Source organism: Ursus americanus, chromosome 10, assembly GCF_024610735.1.
Source record: "Ursus americanus isolate L20-20 chromosome 10, mUrsAme1.1.p, whole genome shotgun sequence".
NCBI classification, from domain to species: Eukaryota; Metazoa; Chordata; class Mammalia; order Carnivora; family Ursidae; genus Ursus; species Ursus americanus.
The window spans coordinates 11,146,683-11,164,359 of NC_142136.1; the positions used below are offsets into that span (position 1 = coordinate 11,146,683).

At 54.8% G+C, this 17,677-nt stretch overlaps 1 protein-coding gene across 1 annotated transcript; it reads left to right on the plus strand.

Moving 5' to 3' along the window:
* The first annotated feature begins 10,645 nt into the window (after window positions 1-10,645).
* ZIC5 (Zic family zinc finger 5) lies at window positions 10,646-16,930 on the plus strand. Its single transcript, XM_045811128.2, has 2 exons — window positions 10,646-12,155; window positions 16,488-16,930. Exons 1-2 carry the CDS (start codon window positions 10,691-10,693, stop codon window positions 16,928-16,930), a joined length of 1,908 nt encoding a protein of 635 aa, XP_045667084.1. The 5' UTR covers window positions 10,646-10,690.
* Window positions 16,931-17,677: the final 747 nt, after the last annotated feature.

Genomic DNA, 17,677 nt, shown 5'->3' on the forward strand with positions numbered 1-17,677 from the left:
GGCCAGCGCGCCCACCCGCCCCGCCGGCCCCGGCGAGCCCCGCGCCTCCTCTGCTCCCACTCCCGCCCCGCGCGCGGTGCGTCCAGCGGCCGCCCGGCTCCGAGCGCAGGCGGCGGTGGTGGTGGCGGCTTCAGCCCGGGGAGCCGCGCTCCTGCGCCCGCCGCCTCCGCCGCCGCCGCCGCCTGGATCTGCCTCGGGCGGCCGGGCGCGGAGCGAAGGCGCGGAGAGGAAGAGGAGGAGGAGGCGGCGGCGGAGGAGGCGCGGGAGGAGGAGGAGGAGGAGGTGGAGGAGGAGAAGAGTCCAAAGCCAGGCGGAGAACCAAAGTGTATTAAAGGAGCTGCGGCGGGGGCGGGCGGGCAGGGCAGGGGAGGGCGGGCGGGAGGAGGGAGCGGGAGGGAGGTGTGGGGAGCTGAGTGGAGAGGGGGGCCAACGGGGGGCGAGCGCAGCGCCGCGGCCCCCACCCCTGCGCGCACCCGCGCGCGCACGCACACACACTCGCTCGCACGCCCCGCGAACCCCGGGCCCGGCAGCGCCAAGCGGCGTCCGCAGAATGAAATCAGAGCAGCGGCGGGGCCACCGTGCCCGAGCGCGGCGGCCGGGCACGGGCCAGGCAGGCGGGCGAGGAGGGGATGGAGGCGAGCTCTGCGCTTGGCGCCCTGTCCCGGCGCGCCCACCGCTCCACCTGACCGCGGCAGGGGCACTGGGGCTGCGGGCGGAGGCCGAGCGCCCTCTCCGCCGCGCGCTGGGTCGGCCGCTCGCTCCCCCGCGGCCCTACTCGCGCCGCCCCGCGCGCGGCGGGTATTGTTCGGCGCAGCGGCCGCGATGTTTAGCCCTCCTCGTCCTCCGCGCTTGGCATTGGCTGCGCCTCGCGTAGTAAACTTGCAGCAGCCACGAATTCCCCCAGATGAAGGAAGCTGCCGCGCCGCTCCCTCTTTCTTTAAGTTCTGCGGGAGGAGGAGGAGGGGGAGGAGGAGAGATGGGGGCTGTGGGAGGGGAGAAGGCTTGCAGAGGGAGGGGAGGAGGGGAGGCTAGGCTGAAAAACAATAACAACAATAAAAAAGTGATCTCTGGTTCGCTCGCTCCTTCTCGCCGGTCGGCCACAGACGCTGGACCCAGAGCGGGCAGCCGTGCTCGCGAGGACCGACCGGAGTCCGAGATCCGAGCGAGTGCGAAGAAGCCAGAGCAGGTCCCTCCCTTTCGGGTGCGGCGGGCTCTGCTCGCCACCTCCGCCTCTGTTTATCTCGGCGGGCTCTGCAGCCGACGTCGCGGCCTTTTATTTATTTTATTTTATTTTATTTTATTTTATTTTATTTTATTTTATTGTTTGTCTCCTCCTTTTCCTCTCTCCTCCCCCGCTCTCCGCCCCCCCCCCCCGTCTCCCGCCCCGTCTCCCTCCCTCCGGCTCTCCCTCCTGCTCTCGCTCCCGCTCTTCCTCCGGCTCCAGGCCCGGACTCCCGGTCACACCGCCCCTTTAACGGCGGCTCCCGCCCCGCCTGCCCTTCCGTCGCCACCATTGGCCGCCGAGGCCCAGTCAATCCAGCGCCCCCGCCCCGCGGCTGGCCAGCCCCTCCTCCCCCGCTCTCTCGAGGCTCCCCGCTGCCCCCGCAGCCGCGGATCCCGCGGATCGTCACAGCCAGCCCGGCCTGCCAGCCTACAGCTCGTCGCCCGCGCGGCCTGCGCTGCGGCTCCTTGTTCGCGGCCGGCCGCGGCCCTCCCGGGAGCCGGGTGGCCCGCGTAGTGCTGGCCCGGTCCACGGGGTCACTGTGCCCTTGGTTGGGTCCGGAGGAGACAGCACCCTCCACTCGCGCCCTTCTGCAGAGGCCGCCGACTCCCTGGGGACCCGAGCCACTCTCGGCGGTCACCGAAAAAGGGCAGCCGCGGTCACTCGAGAACTTGGCTAGCAACCGGGTTCGCCGGGCGGGAGGTTTCACGAGCCGGGACTCTACAGGCCCCGGGCCCAGTCGGGAGCGCGCGGCGGGGAGCGGCCCGGGGACCCGTCCCGGGATCCGTGGCACGTTATCTACTCCCCTCCCCCCCGCCCTTTTTAAACTTACTCTTTAGTATTGAAAACACAGGTGCTGGATGGCGGGCCTAGGTAAAGCCAGACTTGCCCCTTCCTCCTACTCTCTGGACACTCACCCAGACACCGCCCCCCTCCCTGGCCGTGGCCCCCACCCGCGCGACTTAGCGCGCTCCGCTCCCCCCGCCGCTCGCGTCCTGCTCCGATTACAGCAGTAAACACTGAGCAACAGCCCCCGTGAGGGAGGGGGTTGCTTGGAAGTCGTTTAAAGGCAGTGCTATCCTCGGGGTGGATGCCCAGATGCCCCGGACGCTGCCACAGTGGGGTGGGAAGTATGGGGACGCCGGAGGCGCGCGGCGAAGCAAGGCTCAGGCTGGAGTTTGGCCGAGGGTCAGGCTCAGGGCCTCCAGAGAAGAAACCTCCAGACTGGTAGGGCTTAAACCTTCTAGAAGATATTTATCACTCCTTCTGCAGGACCTGGGAACGCCCCCCCACACACACACACCTTCGGGCGCTGGTGGGGCCAGGAGGCTCCTAGGGCCGCGCCAGGCCTGCCTCATGGGTCTAGGACTGCAGCCGCCCCCCCCCCCCGGGCTCCCCGTTGGCCGTTGGGGACATATCCTGTCCCGGGGCCGAACGCTTGCGCTCCCAGAGGTAACCGGAGAGGGTACGCTGGGCCCGGAGGCTGCAGAGGTGTGAATGAAAGGCCTGAAGCCAGAGCCTTTCTTCGCCTAGCTGGCTAGAGAACTGCTTTTATTTACAAATCTCTGAGAGTTGAAATAGAATTAAAGTAAGAAAATAATCAACATGCATTTATAATTTTCATGTTGAAATGAAACAAAAACACGGTAAGACAACTCTAGCTCGCTATTGCTGGGAGAACCCGGGCTCTCTCCGCCGGTACTGGCAGCCACTCCTGGCTTGAGCGGGTCTCTGAAGGTCGGAGCTGGCCGAAGCCCCTAGCTTAAGGTGCCCTGTTCCCTCCCGCTGCCCTCACCCCATTGCCGTTGGAGGGGGCAAGAAGGAGGGAGGCTGGGTCATCTTGTCTGAAAGTCCGAGATTTTTGTCTGGAAGCTGGAGATTCTCGCCCTACCTGAAAGGAGGAAATGTTCTTTATTTCCACACACCTCTGTTGGGGGGGGGGGCAATACCAAACTGCCCCCCTAAGCAGAGAGGGCATTGAGAGAGAGACATACAGAGAGAGAAAAGAGAAAATCTCTAAGGAGAAAGGCTGCCTTGCTGCATTTAATCAATAAAAAAAGAAAAAGAAAAGAAAAGAAAAAGAAAATCGCCCAATGCACAGCCTTTCACGCTTATTTACCGTATTCATCAATTTATGTGGGGGTGGGGAGTAATTGAAAGAGCTTACTTCAAAAGTATTTACTAAATAAAACATTTTCTTAGAGACTGGTCGTCCTTCACATCTAGAAACCTCACTTCCTTCTCTCAAGCCACCAGACCTCAAGTTTTCCTCCTTTCCCACTTTCTCGACTCCGCAGTCCTCTGTCCCTCTCCTCTTTGCCCCATTCTCTCCTTTCGCTTCGATTCCCCTTTGCAGCGTCCGCGTTTGGGGCCGGCGCGGCTGGGCGCTCGCTCGCGCGGGATTCCGGGGGCCGCGCGCGGCCGGGTGGTGGGCAGACTCCGTAATTCCCGCGGGAGAGCCCGCGGGCTGGGCCCTCCTGGCTGTTCTTTCCCGGCTCCAGTTCTCCTCTCTCCGCAGGACACAGAGGAGCTGAGCCAAGTTCAAAGTCACGTCGCCGTCCCCTCTTAGAAGTGCTTTATTTCTCTACAAACCGCAAAACCCCTTTTCCCCATGACACAGTGTTCTTTTTTTTTTTTTTTTTTTTTAAGGAAGAAAAAGGGAAGAGAGAGAACGAGAGCAAGAAAGCAAGGGGGGGAAACCTGCAAAGGCTTTCAGAGTCATTGCCTCAAAAGTAGATTTGGGCTCCTCGGCCGAAGGGAAAGAAGCGGCTAAGACGCGTTCTGCTCCTTGTAAGTGATCAGCTTTTCAACAGGTTTCTGGAAGGGCCCGCCTTGGTGGTGTCAGACCCACGGGACCCGCAACTGTCTCCGTCGGGCAAATATGTCCCCTCTCTGTAAGTTTTCCAAAATTGTTCTTTGATAATCTCACGGAGCCTACCCCGGGCCGGTGCCTGGGGCTGGCGTGAGTAGGGGCTTTGCTGTATGTGGATGGCCCTGCATGGCCGCCGCCTGAGCGCACGGGCTGGCGTCCCTTTTCCCCCCCGCAGTGCGATAGAAAATTCGGGTTGTCTTCAAAAAACGGCAAATCCTTTCAAACACCCGGGCACTCATTCGCTGAGCACCTCGTTGCGGTTTGTGGGCCTCTGTGAATGACTGACTGACTTCTTCTGTAGCATGACCAGTACTTTGTGTGTACATACACATAAACACAGTGTATACATACACACAACATACTGTCACACACGCATAGGAATATCTTGCTGGTCAGGAGAGGCCCAGAACAAGCAAACAAAACTGACCTTTAAATTGGAAAGCAGAAACACTCAGTGGTCATACCATTTAAATTTGTAATTTCCTCTTAAGGAAAGGGGTGGGAAAGGCGTAAAGATGGGAGAAACAAATGTGGAATCAGCTGTCTATACACACCAGACCCCCCCCCCAAAAAAAGGATTTTAGCACCATCCTCTGTATCACAGACTCATAAATTCAACAAGATCATCAACAGGATATTAAGTTGCAGGGCACCTTTGATTCAGCCCTCTCAGCCACTCCTGGGCTGGGTGACCCCTGACCCATGAAGGACCACATGTGTGGTGGGAGAGCCCCCTCTGTAAAACCCACCTCGAACAAAAGTTCTTTGTCAGAGCTTCAGAGAAGCGTAATGTAAAAAAAAAAGAGAGAGAAAATTTGTAACGTAAAAGAAGGGGAAATCATGAAAATCTCAGCCAGTGTTGTAACTTTTAAATGCCATTTTAAAGAAGGGGGAGGTCGAATGGAGGTGGGGAGGTATCATAGAATAAGGCCCTCTCCAGTCTGGTCAGAGAACTTCTCTTCTTCCTACAGTTAAAATTTACTGTTCTGTAACTGGGCTTATAAAAAGTCTCTATATAAAATATATGCTCACCAGCACTTTAGTAACAGGGATGCAAATGTTTGTCTATTTGTCATGAGGGACTCAGGGAGAAAAAAGTAGTCAACATTTCTATGTGACGGTGGTTGTGGTTTTGCAAAAGGAAGACAACTAACTAATTGTCCTGACTTTGTTCTCTCTTTCCTGATGGGACTGTTTCTACTGCTGCAAAACAAAGCGAAACAAAAACAAACCAGAAAACAGGAGGCATTAGCTTACATGAATGTGTTTAATTATTTTGAGGACCGTTATCCTTTGGGCTCCCAAATGAACTACATCCAGGAAGGTTGAATACTGGTGACAGGAGAGCAGCTTTCCAATAAACTGCAGTATTATTGCAATAGACTTTGTAATACAATTTATGCTGTCATTCATAAATAACAATGCCATATGTCAACCATATTGCTTCCACAAGTAAATCCGTCAACGTGTCATTATTTGATTTGCCTCAACAGCTTCTTCAAATATTGAAGTATAGATATTGGAAAGGGTGTGGAATGGGGGAAAGTGCCCACAAAATCTGAGATTTAAAAAAACCAAACCAAAGCAAACACTCCACACAACCTCCACCCCTCCTTCATCTCCCATCCAAAAACATCCTAAAAGATAAAGAATGAAAGGGAGGAGAAGCACATCTTGAATCCAATATAAATAAATATTGGGTGGTGATGTGAATCGTGAACACATAAGCGAGTTTTGTGCTTCCTGCTTTGACCTTCTAAGCCTATTTTCAAGCACAACAATTAGGCATTTCCCAAGAAATTACCAATCCTAATGGTCAAATGTGGGTCAAAGGCCATTCTCCTACAACCCCCGTCTCTGGGATAAAAATGATTGATAACCAAATGAGAATATTTGATGACAGGCCAATTTTACTCAACTTATTTTTTAGTAATGGGAAAGTAAAGAGAGCCATAATTTTTCAAGGGCTTTTAAGCACCAAGGTCAGGTAGACATGGGATGGGTCCCCATTCTTGACTATCCAAAATAAACAAACCCCAAATCCAACGTTTCAGTCACAGCTACATAATCTCAGTCTTGTGCCTTAAAAAAAAAAAAATCCTCATTAAGTCCAGGTACATGGGACAGGGATCATCAACTTTAGCAAGAAGCGCATTTTTAGGTTACACTTAGCCCCGCACGTATCCGCGGAGCCTGAGGAGTCAGGGCGAGCTCAGAAGGGCGGGAAGGAGAGGCAGTCCTGGGAGGGACACTCAGAGGGCTGAGAATGCCGGCGCTGGGGAGCACCAAGGGTCCCCGGGCTGGCTCGAAGCTCCCAGGAGGTTAGACCCGGAGTGGTGAAGGCGGGAGGGTGGGGAGATTTGCCGAGATCAAGCCGGGCAAGGGGCTGAGAGAAGTGGCCGAGTAGCTCCCTGCCTAGACGCTTAGCGAGCCGGATTTGAGAAAAGCCTTGAACCCAAAGTTCTCATCACTTCCGGCATGGCAAAGCTCAATGAAAAGGAACCCTTGTGGGCCCCTTAGCCCACCTGGCCTGGGCTTTAGAGAGGTCTGAGTGTATCACTTCCCCACTTTCTCCAGTGTCTGCTAGGAACCCTCCTCCTCCTCCCTGTTGAGCACCCACTGGCGCCCTTGGGCTGGGCTCCTTGATCCCTGGAATAATTCAGGGCACCCTGTTCGCCCTTGAACGTGCCTCTGGCGTGGCCCAAATGGCACTAGATGCTCCAAACCCGCCGGGCACCCAGTCCTTCCGCAAGGAGGCCGCCCTCGCGGGAACCACGCGGCACTGGCGAGCGGTAAAGCAATTGCTGGGGCAATGAAAAGCAGCTCAGTGGGTCCCCCAGATCCTTTCTTGTCCACCTTACCGTCCCCGGCTTACCCCCTCCCTCCGCCTGCAGAAACAATCAAACAAAGACTCAAAAGCCAGGAAATGTCCAATTCACTTCCCTTAGAGTTTATTAATCGCCCACACCCACCAAGAGGAAACTTGGCTGTGCTCAGGGAGGAACGGAGGGCTCCAGGGGGCCTCCGTCACCACCACCCCTGCGCCGCGGGAAGCCATAAGCGCCAGCCTGGGCATCTCTGAGTCCGGGTCCCATCGCCTCAAGGCAGCTGAGCGCGGCGGGGCCGCCGGGTTCGGGCCAGCTCGGCGTGTACCGTACCTCCTCGGCCTCCTCCTGCCTTTGTTTGGCTCTGGAAGGAGGTTGGGATTCCGGGTGCAACAGGGAAGTCTGAAAATCGATGCTCCCCAAGAGCACCTGTTGACCCCAGAAAGGGCATTTCCACAGACTGCCACGTTGCTGCCCCCCCCCCCCCAGCAGCTCCGCTGCAAAAGCGCAGACAAGAGCATGAGTTTTAGGGTCGGCCTGACAGCCGGCACCACTGCAGAGACATGGGGCTGAATCCACAGATGGGAACTGGTATAACGACGTCTATACTCTCCTGCTTTTTTTTTTTTTTTAACCATTATTATTATTTTCTTCAACGCCCTGGAAATTGCTAGTGTTTATTTAGGAAGTGTGACACAGTTATTGGGTCCTTAGAAACTCGGGATGTTAAGGGGGTTTGATTTGGCTCCCAAATGGCTTGAAAAAGAAACAGCGCACCTGGGGTCAGGAGGGTCATCACAATAACAAAAAGCGCGTCTACAAAATAAAAAGCTCTTTTATAAAGAAAGGCAATCCCGGAAATCCACTGCGAGCCTTCCTGGTGACCATCTAGCTAGGCCTATTCTCAGGTTTAATTGGCAGGCGGTTTATTGGCGCCTTATTGGTGTTGATTGAAATTTTGCTCCCAGTTCTTTCTTTTAAGAATTAGCATCTCAAGTCGATTTACCTGAGTCAATTATCTTTTTAGAGTCTGGATTTGGCCATAAATTTGCAAATATTCATTACACTCACTTTGTAAATATCGCTCTTTCCAATCGCCACCCAAATCTCTATTATTTCCTAAGAAAGTCTTTTCTTTTTGAAGGCTTCCATAAAAAGAAATTGATCAGGGAGCTATATTTGAATTAAGACATATTAAATCGATGACAGATACATATCATGCTGTGTTTAACAAGAGTTGTACAAGGAGGCGGGTTCCAGATTCCGCACGGCTCTGCTGCACCATTATTCACATTTTTACAGCCTTTCCTTCATGCCTTCGCCCATTAAACCATTAAATTCCAGCAATTCAATAAAACAAAGCAGTTATAATTTTGAGGAAAAGCTATTTTGAAGGGGGTGGAGGTACCCATTTCATTGCACAATAAAAATGCTCAATAGTCCATATTAAAAGGTAGGTCATGTGTATTTTCTTCTTTCTTTATTCGTTCATTTTTTGTTTGTTTTTACTTATAACCTGCAGGATTAAATGCAATGCTATTATGGAAGTAGTGATGCTCATTGCCAAGAAATTCTAATAAGGGAAACTCCTTTGAAATGTTCCGAGAGAGGATGAAGACAGTGGTGACAATTCCAAATGTGAAGCTTTCCCAGAACCCATTCACAGAGATGGAAGTCCTCGATACACTTTGCCCGGTTGGCTTGAGACGTTTTATATCTTTGAAAGGAAAATTGTGGAAGGACTCATCTTCTCCAAATACAGATGTGGATTTTGTCGCTGTTGTTTATTAATTTTTTTCGTTGTGTTTGCACTCACCCCTTTCTTTTTTCCCCATATTTGAACTTCATTGAAGCTTAAAGAAAAAAACCTATTTGAAATTTGATTGTAGTATTTTCTTTGTTTGCTTGTCAGTTTTATAAGAGGAATGACATTCCCAAGGCTCACAGGGAAGTTCCCTGTTAAACATTGTTCACACCGATGTAAATGGGGCTATGGAATCAGTTCTTTTGAAAATATTCCTTACCACTTCCCAGGACCATCTCCTAGGACCATAAAGATGATGGCTTTATGCAGTCTATTTTTACTAGGACTGCAAACGAATTAAGCTCGTAACTTGCTTTTTTCGTAACCCCAAAGGGGGGGGAATCACATTTTAGTTATTACTTTTTTTTTTTTTACAAATAATCTTATGCAGGGTAACAAAATAAAAATTAAAACCCCTGACTTTAATTTTTGAGCACCTTAGAACATCACAAAATTTTAAGATGCATTCTTTTTAAGAGCTGAAGTGATACTTTTGGGAAGCAACAACCCTTAAGTTTGGGGATGCCACATTTCTCCACACCTCCAAAAGTGATGCAAGAACCTATTTCTTTTTTTAAAGAGGTGTGATAACAAATCCTTTGAAAAGAATGGGGCTCGCTTTTTTTTTTTTTAAGCCAGTTTATATAGTTTTCAAATAAGACCTCTCACCTACTCTATTAGTTTATTAGAAAACGATGACAGGGTAAAGGGTTATTCTATTAGCAAATAAATAGCGAAGGTATTGCTTGATTTTAAAATGTTCATTTTATTGGATCAATTTTAATTTGTGGTCCTTTCAATGAAACCGAGGCACGCATATGGAGTGCCTTCTGGGCCGGAAAGAAATTCTGCGTAAAGGATATTGTTTACTTAGCTGCTTCCCTCTGGAGAGATGCTGTTTGGCCTGCCCTGCCACAGTATCTCAGAGAGGCAAAAGTTAGAATCGCTGCCCGATGTTTTCCCACCCCCACGCCCGTAGATCTAATTGGAAGTGGCAGATCTAGAACTGACGAGCAGTGAGATTACACTTTCAGCCAACTCCTTTGAACCACGTTGAAAAGGACTGCATGAGCTAAAAAGTCGAGGTAAAACGGTTCCTTTTCGGGAAAGATTTATTTTGACTTCACCTGGTGTCTTGCGGAGTCAAATCACTTAAATTGTTTTTGCAACCAATAGGACTTTAATATCCTTCCTCATTCCGTCGCCTGTCGCCGCGCCCTGCGTGAGCGCTCATCAGATTGGGTGTCCTTCCCAAATAAGAAGTTCCTAGCATCACCTCTACGACGAGGGGTGTACTCTGTTCACCTTGCTCCTCCAGAGAGCAGCCCAGGGCTCTTCCAACGGAGGAGGCAGAAAGTGTGTGCATGCTGGAGGAGACGCTGCGTGCGGTGAGGCGGAGGTTTCTGAAGTTGGGGGCTATCCCTCTCCCGCCTTTTGTCCGGGGGTGGGGGGGGTCCCCAGCCCTTACCCACTCGGCGCCCTTCGGCCGCGTGCCGGCGCACGCTCTCCGAAAGGCGCGTCATGGGAACGCGGGGCGCTGCGCGCGCAGGCCCAGCGCAAACTTTCTGCAAGTGCAACTTGGGCATCCCCTGGAAGGCGGGGACGCAGGGCTCCAGGGGAGGAGGGGGCGCGAAGCGAAAGCGAAGGCGGCTGCGAGCACGGGGGCGGATTCCTGCTGGGCCGAAGGCCTGAATGGGAGCCAATCCGGCAGCCGTGGCTGCTGCCAATCACGCTGTTCCCTCCAATCCCACCCGTGCCATTTCCAAAATCTCGGTCCCACTGTGCAGCTCGAATGTGGTGTTCGCTCTGCCAATCGCTGGAGGACAGAGTGGGAACAGGAATAAGCCGAGTTAGGAGGCCAGGACAAAGAAGTTAAAGAGAGCCTAATATATACATGTTTTTGAAGGTGCGCAGAGGGAAAAAAAGTCCCCCCAGTGAGGGTCTATGGGTCTGATTGTGTAGTTCTGATGGAGCCCCCCTTGAGCAAGAGGAACCCGCCAGCGCTGAGATTAGCGGATTTGGCAACGGCTCAGGCCAGGCCGCTTCAGAATATGACAGGCTTCCCGGCGCTGGCCGGCCCTCCCGCCCACTCCCAACTCCGCGCTACAGCCACGCACCTCCGCCCTCGGGACCTGAGCGCTGACCCCGGCGTGGCCATCACTCCGCTCGGACCGGAGCACATGGCTCAGGCGAGCGCTCTCGGCCTCAGCCCTCCCTCCCAGGCGCTCCCGGCACAGCCCGAGGCGCCGGCGGCCGCCGCCCGCGCTGCAGCCTCGGTCGCGCACCCCGGCGCCTGCACCTACCCCGGTGGCGGGGGCAGCAGCCGCGCGCAGCCCTCCGCGCCCCCGCCCCCAGCCCCTCCTCTTCCTCCCTCCCCTTCACCCCCTCCTCCTTCCCCTCCCCCTCCTTCTGCCCTCTCGGGCTACACCACCACCGACAGTGGCGGCGGCGGCAGCAGCGGCAAAGGCCACAGCAGGGACTTCGTCCTCCGGAGGGACCTTTCCGCCACGGCCCCCGCGGCGGCCATGCACGGGGTCCCGCTTGGAGGGGAGCAGCGGTCTGGCACGGGCTCCCCCCAGCACTCGGCCCCGCCTCCCCACTCCGCCGGCATGTTCATCTCGGCCAGCGGCACCTACGCGGGCCCGGACGGCAGCGGCGGCGGGGGCCCGGCGCTCTTCCCTGCGCTGCACGACGCTCCGGGAACCCCCGGCGGCCACCCGCACCCGCTCAACGGCCAGATGCGCCTGGGGCTGGCGGCGGCAGCGGCAGCCGCCGCGGCTGAGCTGTACGGCCGCACCGAGCCGCCCTTCGCGCCGCGCTCCGGGGATGCGCACTACGGGGCGGTGGCGGCCGCTGCAGCCGCCGCCCTGCACGGCTACGGAGCCGTGAACTTAAACCTGAACCTGGCGGCCGCGGCCGCTGCTGCGGCGGCCGGGCCGGGGCCCCACCTGCAGCACCACGCGCCGCCCCCGGCGCCACCGCCGCCGCCGCCGGCGCCCGCGCAGCACCCGCACCAGCACCACCCCCACCTCCCAGGGGCGGCCGGGGCCTTCCTGCGCTACATGCGGCAGCCAATCAAGCAGGAGCTCATCTGCAAGTGGATCGACCCCGAAGAGCTGGCCGGGCCGCCGCCGCCGCCGCCGCCACCGCCCCCGGCCGGCGGCGCCAAGCCCTGCTCGAAAACTTTCGGCACCATGCACGAGCTGGTGAACCACGTCACGGTCGAGCACGTGGGCGGCCCCGAGCAAAGCAACCACGTCTGCTTCTGGGAGGACTGTCCACGCGAGGGCAAGCCCTTCAAGGCCAAATACAAGCTCATCAACCACATCCGCGTGCACACCGGCGAGAAGCCCTTTCCCTGCCCCTTCCCGGGCTGCGGCAAGGTCTTCGCGCGCTCCGAAAACCTCAAGATCCACAAGCGCACTCATACAGGTGGGTGTCTGTCCCCGGCCGCGTCGCCGCCGCCACCTCCCGCGCCGCCGCCGCTTCCGCCGCTGCTTCTCTTCCTCCTCCTCCTGCTCGCCTTAATTTTTCCCTCCTTCTGCTGCTTCTCTTCGCATACGTATAACCCGGACATGTGACTTCTTTTTTTTCTCTCCCCCCCTTTTTTTCTATGAATAAGTAATTCGATAGCACACACAGGCCCCGCGCTGGGTTCCCACACGGTGGAGTCTCCAGCGCGTCCACAGCCCCTCGGCCGGGACCGGCAACGCGCTCCAGCCGCCGCCGCCGCCGCCCCGGAACAGAAGCAGCCGCAGTCGCAGCAGGAAGGCGCCCAGGACGGTCGGCAGCCCCCATTCGCCCGGCCCCGGGAACTTGGGGAGGGCGATGGGGAAGGGGGCCGGAGCCGAGCCGCCCCGGTGGCTCTTCCCTCTTCCCCACCCGGTGGCAGACCCCTTGCGGTCGCCGTGCTCCGAAGACCGGGCGTGCGAGGGGGCACGTGGGATTTACTCCAGTACTGAGGCCACTAGGCCCAGCTCCATGTGGCCCTAACAGGAAGGGAGGGGTCCCGTCCCTCCGGGGCGTGGTGCAAAATGCCAACGGAATGCGCCCTTGGGCCCCCGAAGACCTCCCCCCACACACTCACGCACCCCACAGGTACATCTTCACGTGCACACAGCCCACAAATCACTTCACACACCCATTCTCGTACTACGCACCTCTGCTTCGTTGCTGGAACACCCATACGCTCTCACACTCGTCTTCCACACACACGCTCACGCACACTTCTCGTTTACACATCTTCATACACACCCGTGCTTATACACATAGCATCACACAGCTCTAATACATGCCCTAGAAGGTGCTAGAGACATTTGCTCTGTCAGGTTCTAGCTGGAGGGCAGGGTGAGCTCAGGTCCCCTGCGGTCGTTGGTACCTGCCCCGCGGAGGAACTTGGGGGAACCCCTCGGCGCTGTGGCGACCCCTTCCATCCCAACCCCCCATCCCACCCCCCGCCCCAGTGAAGGCGGCTGCGGCGTGGGCGGGTGGGGTGTTTCCTGTGGGTAGTGTGCCCCCGTCGAACGGAAGAGCGCGTTGGGCGGAAGCGCTGATGAGCGCGAGCAGTCTGGATTTATAGGGACAGACAATATTACCCCTCGGAGGACACTTAAGTAACTGGAGTTTACATGCAGTAATTACTTAGCTGATTTATCGGCGCTGGGCGGCGAGGAGGCAGCCGCCGCGCGTGGGCCCAACGCCTGGCTGGCGGCCGGGGCCGAGGGCGTCAGGGGGCTACAGGGGGATCTGCGGGGGAAGCCGGGCCAGGGTGGCCCGGGGCGGGCCCGGGGCCTTGCTCCTGTGGGCCAACACCTGACAGGCCTCGTGGGGACCGATGAGGGGCCGGGAGGAAGTCTTCCCGGGAACTCCCTGGGCCATACCCATTTTTCCAATCGGGATCGCTCCGCCCTAAGGAGTTTTCCAAGAGGACAAACTTCCCTCGAGGTTTTTGGAAGAACTCCCTGAACCCCTTTGCCAGCTGTTTGCCCCTATGCCCAGCACTTGCCGCCGGGACAGGGGCCTGGGACCGTAAAGGGGCACGCGAGGCGCAGGGGGCGAAGCTGCCCCTGCCCCGTCCCCAGTGGATACCCTGAAAGCAGAGCCTGCGTCTTCGGGCCCTTCCCGCCTTTCTAGGCCTGGGAGAGAGAGTGGACCTTTCTTTCGCGGCGGCCGGAGCTGAGGGCGGTTTCCGCCCGCGTGGAGCTAGGGCCTGGAATTGCTGGCGCGGAAGCTGCCCGGGGTCCCCGCTCGCTCGCACGGCCGCCCCTGGGGAGATGGGCGTGTGCGCGCGCGTACGGCGGGGCGGAGATCCGGGCCGCTGCGGGGCACCGGGCCGACGTGCTTTCTGGATCCACGGTGTGCGCACGGTTGCCTTTCCTGCCCGGCTGCGGGTGGCCGCGTGGTTCTGGCGGGGGCCCTCAGGGAGGCATGCCAGCGCCTACGTTCGTGCTCAAACCCGCGCCTGGGGATTTTGGCGGTCCTTGGGCCGCCTGGCCCTGACGCATTGTGTGCGCTCTCCCTTTTGGGGGTTTTCCGGGATCCCGGAACAGATTGATCAAAGGGACTAATCCCCCCCCCCCCACGGCCACTCCCGAAGGCCCATTTCCTGACCCACGTGCCCCCGATTCGGTTTATAACCTTCCTTTGCGCCGGACTCCAGTTCTCTCTGGGAGAAGGAACTGGTAGGCGTGAGCGTAGCTCACGTAGCGTCCCTACTCTCTCAAATTCTGCAAGTAGTTAAATTCTGATTGACCCCTCTGTCAGAATCTGAAATGTAAACACTGGGGTCTCTCACCCTTTCCAGTTAGCTAGAATTTGCTCACTGCCTCCCCCCCCCTTAGGCCCCCTGAATAAAACAAGCAATTCTTTCACCTTTGCTTCCCCTTCTACTTTCTTCCTCTACCTCTCCTCCATTCCTCCTTTTCTATCCCCCCTCCCCCGCCCATTCCACATCGCCCTTCCCTGGGCCTAATTGCTTCTCTTTATCTGGGCAGTGGCACGGCCAGCAGTGTTGAAGCTACGTGCGTTCTTCGCAACGCGGGATATGTAGCGAGCACCGAGACAGGAGAACTCCAGACAGCGCTGCCTATTTCCATAGGACGAATAAAGCCACTTAGGCCTGCATATTGAAGAAAGGCTGATTAAAAATTTTTAAATAATGCTAAATTAAATTAGTATTATCTCCAATTTAAAGTAGAACACAGAAGTCAGGACACATAACAGCTGTTTTCATAAAAAGTGATTAACATTTTTTGTTGGCACTGCAGCTCACTGCAGATAAGGCTGTGATTATTGTGTTATGGTGTGTTTTTCCCTCTATAGATCACTGCAGGACGTGTATTTGAATAATATCTAATTTCATGTTTAAACAGTATTTCCAGGTGGGATAAGTTATATTCCAGGCATCTGAATACTTTCAGACCTGTTAGTACGCTCTGGCATCGAAGCAGTTAGCATTGGTGAAATTAAAAAACAACAACAAAACAAAACACTGCACTGAAATATTTGTATAAGAAAATTCACCACAAAAATTTATATACACTAAGCTGTTTTAAAGTTGTTTCATATTATCCTAAACCAAGGAAAAAGCCATACCTCGTGAGCCACCAAAGCAGCTGTTGGAATGTAGAGAAATTCAACTTTATTTTAAAAATCATATAAATATGAGGGAAATGCTATTGAACAATACTGTGTCTGAGATGACTTGTTCAATCATGACTCAAATACATCAAGTTCATAGATACTTAGATGAGAGAGAAAATTGATACTGTTACCTGCTGTCTTCCTTTTTTGCTCTTTAATGCCAAGGTATATGGCTGAATTTCGATTAAGCATTTCCACTTCCTGCGCTAGGCCTTGTGTTCAAAGGCCTGGTGTTCCTGAGGTGGTTAGAGCAGCTTCAAGGGGCGATGGGCCAAAGACTGGTAAATAGTCCCTTTTCTGACTGTTAAGTAAGGTAGGAAACCGGCAGCATCCGTTTCCAAAGAAGCATCAGGTACACGCTCGGTTCTGGCGGAGGCTTGGGGGCATTACTAACATTTGCTAAGGTTCCGTAGGCTCTTGATGCCCCCCAAGTTGAGAGGGAAAGTGGTAGAATGAAGAGGCCATCGGCCTAGTCTCTGCCCAGCCAGGCTTGTGAAATATCTAGTGCTGGGATTGTGGGTTTCACAGGTGCCTTTGTTTCCGGAGAGAGCAGGATCTGGCTTTATTTCGTTTCCTTTCCCATCAGTGGCCCCGGGGGCTGCTCTGAAACAAAATGCCATTATTCTCATTTTATGGCACCACCCCCACTTCACTTTTAATTTAGTGGACTTGCTTACTTTTCTTCTCTTTTTCGTATATCCTTCCCCCAAGCTGTGGCTTTGAAAGAATCATTTTATCAGCATTTATCTTGACAGGGGATTGCTTCTATTTTTGCAGGTACAGACCCTGGGGGCAGTGAGGACCTAGGTATTCGGGTCCTTGTTGGGTTTTGGTGTTGACTCCTGGACCATCCTCCCCCTTGAGCCCTGTGGTATTGCAGGGACTGACATCTAGCCTCTCACCAGCCCAGGTCCAGGGAGCGCCTCCAGGCCCATCCCTGAAGTACCCCTTCCCCGTTGCCTTCTGGAACATGGGGATTAGGAATAGAAACGGGGGGGGGGGGCGGGGGGGTTGGTCCTCAAGAGAATGGGCAAATGCATCCAGATTTCTGCTCCAAGATTTCTCTCTCAAGTTAGGGGTCTCTGAAAAGCAATTGTTGACCTTCCCCATGTTTTGTTGCAGGGGAGAAGCCTTTCAAATGTGAATTTGATGGCTGTGACAGGAAGTTTGCCAACAGCAGCGATCGGAAGAAACATTCTCACGTCCACACCAGCGACAAGCCCTACTACTGCAAGATCCGAGGCTGTGACAAGTCCTACACTCACCCCAGCTCTCTGAGGAAGCACATGAAGATTCACTGCAAGTCCCCGCCACCTTCTCCAGGAGCCCTTGGTTACTCATCAGTGGGGACTCCAGTGGGTGCCCCCTTGTCCCCTGTGCTGGACCCAACCAGGAGTCGCTCTAGCACTCTGTCCCCTCAGGTGACCAACCTCAATGAGTGGTACGTTTGCCAGGCCAGTGGAGCCCCCAGCCACCTTCACACACCTTCCAGCAACGGAACCACTTCGGAGTCTGAAGACGAGGAGATGTATGGGAACTCCGAAGCTGCACGGACGATACATTAGAATTTACTCGTCATAATAATAATAAGTCATAAGTGGGAGTCCTTGGACCATATCCTAACCTGAGACAATGCCGAGCCTGAGACAAACCCTTGACTCAGACTTGCCACCGGGTCTAATTAGCCCTATTTATTCAGTATGAAACCCTATGGTGTTTGTACATTTAATTAATTTAATTAAGATGTTTGGGCTTTTCTTCTTCTTCTTCTTCTTCTTCTCCTTAGAAAACAAACAAACAAACAAAAAACCAACCAAGCTGGACTTGTACGTTGCAGGGGGACAGGGCTAGGAGCAAAACGTACCAAGGGTTAATCACACTGCCAATACAATATACATACACTTTGAAAGGAGCGAGAAAAAGCATGAAGTCAGAGCTCCACGGAGCAGCAGGGCCCTCTGCCTTTCCTGCAGTGCCTCGAGAATGCCTTTAACACCACAACGTGGGCTTCTTTGGAGCCTCTTCGCCTCCTCCTTGGGCCCTCATTCTAAAAAGGCCTCTTGATTGTAAACCACACACTTGCTGCATTGCCAACAGATCTTAGACTGCACCTGTGTCCAAAACTATTTGTAAAAACCCTGTAAGTTCTAATACTTGTAATTTCAAATCTCCACTCTTTTATTACTGATCTCATCTTAACGTGCTATTTTTATACAGGATTATTTCCTCAGTACCCCGCTTGTATGATTTAAAGAGAAAAAGATGCAGCAAACTTAATACGTCTCCATTTATTGTGCTACTGTGACTGTTCA

What these genes read in the sequence shown, in the direction of transcription:
- ZIC5 (XM_045811128.2), top strand. Translation starts at nt 10,691, where the DNA reads ATGGAGCCCCCCTTGAGCAAGAGGAACCCGCCAGCGCTGAGATTAGCG. An exon ending in CCACAAGCGCACTCATACAG is followed by an intron (nt 12,156 to 16,487) that starts GTGGGTGTCTGT and finishes GTTTTGTTGCAG; the next exon opens with GGGAGAAGCCTTTCAAATGT.